Raw genomic sequence first — 10,153 nt, 5'->3', positions numbered from 1 at the left:
AGACAATTTTTCAGAAAAACCCCATGTTTCTATGTATCAGTGGTGCTCAATATTTCATGTCAAGGACCCCCTGAATTATCTGTATTTGCCTCCCCCCCCCCCCCCCATCTGAAAATATGTTGTTCCAGGGACAGCCCCAGAAGCAAAGATTTGAGTTAAAAATGTTCGCTCTGAAAGAATATGCATTCAAAGATTTGCGCCACATTTTCACGATAAAAAAAATAAATAGCAGACCTACAAGCTCGTAGCTTGTAGGTCTGCTATTTTTCCAATAGCTAAAGCATAACAATGCTTAAAAACACCAAAAGGGGTTCCCGCCGAAAATGGGTTAAGTGATTTATGCTGCAGCACGCACTTCGAATGTTATCAGCCTACAATCAAGAATATGTCCGTGATCAGCTTATGAATATAGAGCCAATATTGTGACATTAATAATTATACAACAGCTCGTTTCGAGGAAGCTGAATCCGATTGGTTGCGTCAAACCAGCATCATGACATTTGTGGGTTGTAGGTGGCTGGTTGAAATTATGATTTATTTCGCAGACTCTCTCTCAGTTTCAAGGGTAACCGTTGTATAATCGCGATGTTACACGAGAGGGTGTGCGTTACTGTCATTAATGGCACTTCTGCGCTGCGTACAGAACTCGCCTTTGCCTCATTCTTGCAGCAACGCAGGTGTGCCATTAATTAACGACACCCTCTCGTGTAATATCGCTTGAATCAGACATACTAGGAAACTACCGACACGTTAGGGAGCTCACGTTGCTTTCTGTGACCATGACAAGAGTCTCTGGCGGCCTTGAGCCACGTGAGGTACCGCCGAGCGAGTCGCCGCGCAGAGCCACGTGAGGTACCGCCGAGCGAGTCGCCGCGCAGAGTGTCGCGACGGCCACCAGAACCGACTCAGCGCCGTTCGAGTTGCGTACCGATAGGCACAGAATAGAAAATATTAGTCCGTCTCCCCCCCCCCCCCTACTTTCCATGCCCTGCGGGCGCTCCAAGTGAACACAGCCGAGCGCCATCGCTAAAAACAAACAACGTCAGTATGGCCAATATGGCCATATCCCCAACGTCTTGATTACGGTTGATAATGTGTATTTGAATGCAGTGATAACATAATGACTCCGTTGGCTACAGCGACAAAACATGTCAACAGGCTTTAGTTCTTTTTTTTTTTTACATCTCGACAGATGGAAGAGGTATTTTTATGTAAATATTTACTTTAAGAAAAAAGAAAGAAAAAAAACCAAATGTTTAAACACTCAAAAGAACACCTTTTTTTCCTCTTCAGATTTTCACCGTGTAAAGAATTAAACTATTTGAAACAGAACTGAACAGATCGAAAAAAACAAAACTTTTAACATGCAGAAGAAAGACTTGGCCTCAATATACTGTATATATATATATATATATACACATACACACATTTCAATAAATTGTTGCGTTCTTTTCTTGCACAAACATCGTAAAGACTCGAGCAAACCTCTGATAGATTTCCAAATGGTAAAGTTGATTATGGCAAATCTGTGTTGTTCCATCATCCATTAAAAAAAAGAAAAAAAACCTTTAGTACCAAACAATCAGGCAGTCAGACACAGTTCTTTTTAGTTGTATACGTCGTCTGGAGTTTCTCACATATTCCTGCTTCGAGACAAATTAAAACAACCATTTCGGGATCTTTCAACAACAAAAGAGTCATGTTTTTGTTTTTTTAAGCTTGGGGCTTTTTTTTTTGTTTTAAGACTTTTCATATTTCACAAGTGTTCCAAATCAAGATTCATCAAAAAAGAAGGCGGCTTGTGGTGAAAAAAGGACAATTTCAGAGGCTTGCTGTAAGGAAATGATCAGACTAAAGCATTCTGATGTCTTTGTGAGGTATTAAGTCTGTCGCCATTCGTCTGTGGCCATCTTCTCTTCAACTACAGTGAAAAATCAAACAAGATTCTTTCTTCTTTTTTTTTCCGTCAGCCAGATAACCGGGAGGTCAGAAGTCCATTCACCAGCTTTTTTTAACTGCTTCGTTTAAGCTGGATTCCACAATTTCACGTGTATTTTGTATTTGATTAAATCTTAAAAAGTGATAATGTGATAGACTTTGGTGGTTTCTCCTTGGTCCAGTTTTCATTTTGGCTCACCTAGTGCCATGTACCATAGTCACATTGTGTCCATTTTGCGCTTACTTTATACTCTGGGGGGGGTGGGAAGACCACCCCCCCCCCCCCCCCCCACACACACACACACACACACACACACACACTCCCCAGTAAGCTGGGTCAATATGAATATGGTCAATACCCTTACCTGTCTGAACTTTGACACAGATGTGCACAGATGTGTAGTCTCTCAGGACAAAGGTTCTTGAGGCAAAAATGGTCCCAATTCTTACTGGGGACCCCCCAGTTGTTGTTTTTTAATTGCAGTTTACCACACTGCTCTTTTTCCACCGGTGATTGAATGTACCGTTTTTTTTTTTTTAATCAAAGTCACCACCATATCACAACCGAATGGAAAAATGAGTCCAGGCTGGAGCAACATTGTCTTGGTAAGCTTCCATGGCACGGCGGGGCGTTACTGGCCAGAATACAAGTATGTATTTGTAGCGAAGGAGAGGCAGTGCTGCGCCCTCTGCATGCCACGGTGGGAGGATCCATCCTTTGTCCTCATCGCGTGGCATGGCATGGCAGGGCTCTGAGACGGGCCATATCGGTCGCCCAGCAGGACAGGAGCTGGCCTTTTGGCCTTGTTGAGACCCCCACTGGGGGGCTGGGCACCAGGACAAGGCCCACAGCCTGGCACAGAGCCCCACAACTCCATCTGTGTGTGTGTGGGGGGCCTTGTATGGAAACAAAAGAGGGCTCGATTCATGGAGGGTGGGAATAAGAGTGTACAGTACACATAATGGCCAGCTGGGCCCCGGGGGTCTGCAGTAAACCCACGCACAGATGGATTTTTAGTGATGACTCAAAAAAGGAGGGTTCCCTGTGGGTCTGTGTCGTCACCACCACCACCACCACCACCAGGCCAAGGAAGGAGACCTCTTTCACCAGGGGGGGGGGGGGGGGTGTGCGACATATGCGTACGTGTGTGTGTGGGTGACGGGTCGTGTGTGTGTGTTCGTTCGTTCGTTCGTCCAGGCGGCGGCTACTGTCCCGGGACGTAGGGCCAGCTGATGGAGCTTCCGGAGAGCTGCATGTCGCGGATGAGAGTCTCGATGGGCGTCTTGCCCACCAGGCGCATGAAGAAGAGCTGCGAGATGAGGCTGGCGGGCACGGCGCGCAGCGCGGGCAGGCGCAGCAGCAGGCGGCCGAAGCGCTGCGGCTGCCCGGGGTACTGCATGCGCTCGTACTCCGTCAGCGCCACCTGGGCCTTCTCCTGCAGGGACTCCACGTGCACGGGGTCGGTCAGGCCACACGCGTCTGTGGTGGGGGGGGGGGGGGGGGGGGGGTGGGAGAAGGAAGGGGAGGGAGGAGACGGAATTGTTACTTAACCCATCCTTTTCTTAAAAACCCTGTGTTTCTGTGTCAGTCGTTCTCAAACATTTTCATGTCTAGGACCGCCAAAAATATATGTAATTGGCCACCGACCCCCATCTGAAAATATGTTGTTCCAGGGACCCCCCCCCCCCCCCCCCCTCAGAAGCAAAGATTTGAGTTAAAAATGTTCGCTCTGAAAGAATATATATTTAAAGATTTGCGCCACATAGCAGATCTACAAGCTCGTAGCGCGGCACGCCACGTATTATTCCTTACATAAGGTGGCACAGATGCGTCCTCAGGTCTGAATGGGTTCATATTGTGTGGGCAGGTTACGTAAAGAGTCATGATCAGCAATGGAAGAAGTCCGAGATGCCAGCTGGATCATGTAATTCAGTGACCCTGACGGCCAAGAATACTAATGCAATGCCCTTATAAAGACCTTATAAGTAGCCAAGACTTATTTTCATACATTCTCTTAACCCCTTTAGATGCTATAAATGCTGACAGTTTTCTGAAAAACCCAAGTTTCGGTCAGTCGTTCCCAAACATTTTCATGTCAAGGACCCCCAAAAATATCTGTAATTGGCAGCCGACCCCCCATCTGAAAATATGTTGTTCCAGGCACCCCACCCAGAAGCAAAGTTTTGAGTTAAAAACGTTCGCTCTGAAAGAATATATATATATATATATATATATATATATATATATATATATATATATGCGAAGATTTGCGACACATTTCACGATTTTTCTAAAATAGCAGACCTACAAGCTCGTAGCACAGCACTCGGTGCCGCGCTATGAGCTTGTAGATCTGTCTTTTTCAACAGCTAAAGCAAAACGTAATGCTTAAAACACCAAAAGGGGTCCAGAAACGGACACTTTTAAAAGAACATACCAGGTGGTCTGGCATGCCTTACATTACTGATTGATTACATTCAACATTTTCCAAAGCATACAGAATTTATTCCCCCCCCCGTCCCCGTCCCCCCAAGGATGCCATTGGATTTCATTAATTTAATAAGGTAGGGAAAATCTAATTACAAAGACTTGAAACACAAAACAAGTTAACAACACAGTCAACTTACTGTGTCCGTTACTTTTTCTTTTTGGTCAAAGTTCAAGTTATCATCATAGCGCGCCACTCGGTGGCGCGCTATGATGAGCTTGTAGATCTGCTATTTTTCAATAGCTAAATTATAACATAATGTTTAAAACACCAAAAGGGGTTCCCGCCAAAAATGGGTTAATAATAATTGGGAAAAGTCTAAAAATAAAGTCTAAAAGGTAGTTGAAAACGTGGATGGACCTGAAGTTTAGCGATGTTTTGTTCCTGGAGAAATGAGTTTTAGAAACTCAATTCAATTGGCCACTGAAAAGCCCCCCCTTAAAATATTTGGTGCCAGGGACCACCATAAGAGATCTGTTTAACATCTTTTTTTTTTGCTGGGGATCCCCATCGAGGGCTCATTTTGACCCGGATAAATGTTTTAGTTTTTAGGACAGCTAAAACGGATGATTTCACAACATTATGAACGAGCCAGAGAACACTGAATTATGGTGTGAGAGAGGGGGGGGGGGGGTGCTCGCTGCCTTGGTTAGAGTCAAGCATCGCGAACCAACTGGTGGCGTTTGTGCTCAAATTAGCCACCAGGCTGCAAACTGTGGACATTATTTTGGGCTTCTGCTACCTCACACCAGGCCAGAAGGATATGTATGTACTATGGACACGTGTGTGTGTGTGTGTGTGTGTGTGTGTGTGTGTGTGTGTGTGTGTGTGTGTGTGTGTGTGTGTGTGTGTGTGTGTTTGTGTAAATGATTATACATTTTAGTCAATGCTAAGATTAAAGAAACTTTCATCAGCATCTCAAAAAAGAATTGGAAGAAGTCAGCAGGACAGACAGGAAACCCAGTGCTATACTTTGTTACAGCCTTTTATTATTTATTATTTTTATTATTTCTTTGCAACGGCGAGACGGCAATCATGGATTATTTTTTTTTAATCAAGCATTCTAAATGTTTTGCTGCATTTTGTGGTCATAAATGTTTTTTCGTTTTTTCATATCATATGAAAGCAGGGAATCATATAGCTTCAAATTGACATATTGGTTGTTCAGTTTGACCAACCAGTTTTGGAGATATGGCTTATAGAGTATAATGTCTTGCAGAAAACAGTGAGTTAAGGGGAAAAAAAGGCTTGAAAGGTTCACTTCTGTGGTCTCCGACGTTACACTTAGCTACATGTTTAAGCGTTTATTTCATATTTAAATGTCGATTTCAGCTCTGACATTTATTTCAGACATGCTCTAGTAAGTGAAGTTGTGCACATCCTGTGACTTGAGCAAGCGTGAGAGGACTGATGTCTCCCTCGATGTGATTAACCCATTTTGACCTGATTCTACAAATGTCTTCTAAAACCCCATGTTTCGATGTCAGTCGTTCTCAAACATTTTCATGTCAAGGACCGCCAAGATTATCTGTAATTGGCCGCCAACTCTCATCTGAAAAGATGTTGTTCCAGGGGACCCCTCAGAAGCAAAGATTTGAGTAAAAACGCTCTGAAAGAATATATATTCAAAGAGTTGTGCCACATTTTCACGATTTTTCAAAAATAGTTTGAGCTTGTAGATCTGCTATTTTTCAACAGCTAAAGCATAACACAATGCTTAAAACACCAACAGGGGTTCCCGCCCAGAATGGGTTAACCCATTTTGGACGGGAACCCATTTTGGTGTTAGCATTGTGTTATAATTTAGCTATTGAAAAATAGCAGATCTACAAGCTCATAGCGCGCCACCGAGTGGCGCGCTATGAGCTTGTAGGCCTGCTATTTTTTTTTAAACTGTCAGGATTTAAGACATTTTTTGAATCTGATCTCAGGTCAAAATACATTAAAGAACCACCATTCATCTGTGCGTTAGAATCTGATCTCAGGTCAGAATGGGTTAAAGAAGGGATTGCACATTAACCACCAGCGGTAACTCGACACCCACTTCACCAGTGCTGGAGTCACTGTCTGTCCCATTGATTCACTATTTTGTTTAAAATAGATCATCTATAATGTATTTCACACTGTGTGTGTGCTGCAGTTTTAAATTACAGCGTCTCGAGTTACTGCAGAGAAAGAAACCTGAATGTCGTTTCCTAACTACGCCACAAGATGGTGCTATAGCTACAGAACGCAGCATCTAACTTGGCCAGGTCTTCTCAGTCACCTTGACTGAGAAGATTCTTCAAGGCTCTCTATTTTTCGGGCCCTCAAAGAGTGTACAAAAATTAATGTCCCAATACGGGGCCATTTGGCTGCATTTGCACGACTGTCCGAGTTCAGTTTAACATTTATTTTTATTTTACTCCACTACAATTATATAAGACAACTTTAATCCATTTTGGGGGGCGGGAAACCCTTTTGGTGTTAGCATTATGTTATGCTTTAGCTATTGAAAGATAGCAGATCTACAAGCTCATAGCGAGCTTGTAGATCTGCTATTTTTGGAGAAAAAAATCGGATGAACGACTGACAATAGAAACATAGCTTTTTCAGAAAACTGTCAGGACGTAGAAGACATTTTTAGAATCTGATCTCAGGTCAAAATGGGTTAATTACTAGTTTAGATGTTGATTATTATTACAAAACATAAATTAACCACTTCAGCTTGTAGATCTGATCTTTTCAAACGACTTTTATGCATTGAAGGGGGACATTCTGCATAACGAGTACTTTGTACTTTAAGTAGATTTTAATGCCGATACCTTTGCACTTTTTCCACTCTGGTAGATTTTTAATCCCGAACGTTCTTCACTCTCAACGGGAGCAATTCCGCAATGCCGAATCGACACACTTATTGAACTTTAGCTATTGAAAAATAGCAGATCTACAAGCTCATAGCCGCGCTACAAGCTTGTATAGGTCTGCTATTTATTTTTTTTATCGTTAAAATGTGGCACAAATCTTTGACTATATATTCTTTCAGAGCCAATGTTTTTAACTCAAATCTTTGCTTCTGGGAGCGTCGCTGGAACCACATATTTTCAGACGGGGGTCGGCGGCCGATTACATATATTTTTTGGGGTCCTGGACATGAACATGTTTGAGAACCACCGACATAGAAACAGGTTTTTCAGAAAACACGCGGGTAGTACTCAGTACCGTGTTGTCCCGAATACTAGACGAATCGTCAGATACACTGGCATTCCTGAGGAGCAGCGACTGTGTGTTTTCTTTGTGACCTGGTGCGTTGTAGAGGACGAGTTTCATTTTGTTTTCTACTGTCCCACTATATGCCATGATTTAAGAAACTCTTCATTTGATAGAAATTCAGGATAAGAATCCAGATTTGTTTTGGATGTCTGAATGTTTTATGTTCAATTGGTTGTTGCAGCAATGAAGTTTTTGTTTTAGGAAAATTCATAGAGCAGTTACGTTGTATCCTTAAGTAACTGTCTATATATTTTGTTTTATGATGTATCACTGCGTTATGTAAAATTGTGTCTTGTAAGCCCGTGCGGGCATCTTATTATGTAGGACATTAAAAACTATCTATCTATCTATAAGACAATAGTCAATAATCATTTGCGTAAAAAGAACATTGAATGTCAAATAGTCTCGTCCCCGATTATAATAGGACCCCATTCTTTTAAGGATATTCACATTGCAAAAAGAACTGTCATATGTTCAGGCCAGTGTTGTTTTTGGCGGCACATTTAGATTTTAGTTTTAGTCATGGTCTCTTGAATAGCTTTCATTTAGTTTTAGTCACATTTTAGTCACCTGTAATGGTTTAGTCGACTAAATATCATGAGATTTTACTCGACTGAAATCTATGGTCGATTTAGTCGACTGAAATGTATTTTGGCGGGCCTTGATGCCGTCGTAATGACAGATTTTACACTTGCTGAAAATAGCCGATCTACAAGCTCTCACAACGCGTCGAAGCGCGACGCGTTGTGAGCTTGTAGATCAGCTATTTTCATCAAGTGTAACAACACAACAGCATCAAAATACATTTTAGTCGACGAAATCAACTGTAGATTTAGTCGACTAAAATCCTATGACATTTAGTCGACTAAAACTAGACTACCACTAACACATTCCAGGTGACTAAAATTTGACTAAAACTAATTTAAGTTTCAGTCCAAAGACTACTAAAAACAATTGAAATTTGCTGCCAAAAAAAACAACACTGGTCGAGGCCCAATAGGGACACTCTTGTACCACTCTATACCAGCACCAGCAGTACACCTTACATTGAGGACTATTTGAGGATAACCTTTACACGGTTTCGGTTGTCCGCTCATAGACTGCGTGTGGAAATGGGAAGATGGAGCCGCATACCACCTGCACAGCGGTTTTGCCAATGTGAGACTGGTATACAAAACGAACAGCACACACTGGTTTGTCCCCTCACACAAGATATCAGAGAGAAATATGGACATGAGGGTATTGATTTGAGCTCACTCTTTGTGGGCACTAACAGAATGACTTTGCATAATGCTACATGCCTGCCTGTCACTTGTGGAGCAATAGAAAGCTCCTGTTGTAAAGGGTTTCTGTGTATTGTATATTTTAATGTATTGTACCTTTTGAAAGTTTTTGATTCATGGGTTTTTTTATTATTGTTTGGACCCAATGTTTTATACATTTGTGTCAATAAAGTAACTAACTAACTACCAGCAACAACGTTGTGGTTTTTAACCCATTCTGAACGGGAACCCATTTTGGTGCTAGCATCATGTTATGCTTTAGCTATTGAAAAATAGCAGATCTACAAGCTCATAGCACGCCACCGAGTGGCGCGCTATGAGCTTGTAGGTCTGCTATTTTTGAAAAATCGAAGAACGACTGACATTTTTAGAATCTGATCTCAGGTCAGAATGGGTTAATCAGACCAGTGTGTGTCCAGTGGAAACCTTGTATGAATCTGATCTCAGGTCAGAATGGGTTAATACCTGGCGAGAAGAGCGCGATGGCCTTGAGGCAGCTGTACTCGGCCGAGTCCACCTGCAGCCGGCTCAGCTTGTCCACCTGGTCCTGGAAGACGCGCACCTGGTCCATGAAGGACACCACGCGCTCCGCCGACATGGGCGACGAGTGGAAGCCGGCGGCCGCCAGCAGCGGCGCCATGTGGAGGGGCAGCGCCGACTGCGCCGCGTTGAGGATGAACAGCTCGCTCCAGCTCAGCCGCAGCAGCGCCACCTGTGGGGTGGGAGGGAGGGGTTAAAAAAATCAAGGTACTTTATTTATGACCCATTCTGACCTGAGATCAGATTCTAAAAAAATGTCTTCTACATCCTGACCAGTCTTCCATTCTGACCTGAGATCAGATTCTTAAAAAAATTCTTCTACATCCTGACAGTCTTCCATTCTGACCTGAGATCAGATTCAAAAAAATGTCTTCTACATCCTGACAGTCTTCCATTCTGACCCGAGATCAAGATTCTAAAAAAATGTCTTCTACATCCTGACCAGTCTTCCATTCTGACCCGAGATCAGATTCTAAAAAATGTCTTCTACATCCTGACCAGTCTTCCATTCTGACCTGAGATCAAGATTCTAAAAAAATGTCTTCTACATCCTGACCAGTCTTCCATTCTGACCCGAGATCAGATTCTAAAAAAATGTCTTCTACATCCTGACAGTCTTCCATTCTGACCCGAAATCAGATTCTAAAAAAA

General features: G+C 42.8%; 1 protein-coding gene across 1 annotated transcript; it reads right to left on the bottom strand.

Annotated features, from left to right (window-relative positions):
* Positions 1-201: 201 nt before the first annotated feature.
* LOC308312124 (nuclear receptor subfamily 2 group F member 6-like) lies at positions 202-9,674 on the bottom strand (the record flags this gene model as incomplete). Its single annotated transcript, XM_080794518.1, has 2 exons — positions 202-3,418; positions 9,428-9,674. Coding segments are annotated over 2 exons (522 nt in total), but the record flags the coding sequence as incomplete, so codon positions are not given.
* Between the last annotated feature and the right edge of the window lie 479 nt (positions 9,675-10,153).

Source organism: Protomyctophum bolini (assembly GCF_963924005.1).
Source record: "Protomyctophum bolini genome assembly, contig: SCAFFOLD_875, whole genome shotgun sequence".
NCBI lineage: Eukaryota > Metazoa > Chordata > Actinopteri > Myctophiformes > Myctophidae > Protomyctophum > Protomyctophum bolini.
The sequence above is the reverse complement of the archived record's forward strand: the minus strand, read 5'-3'. Positions and strand labels throughout refer to the sequence as shown.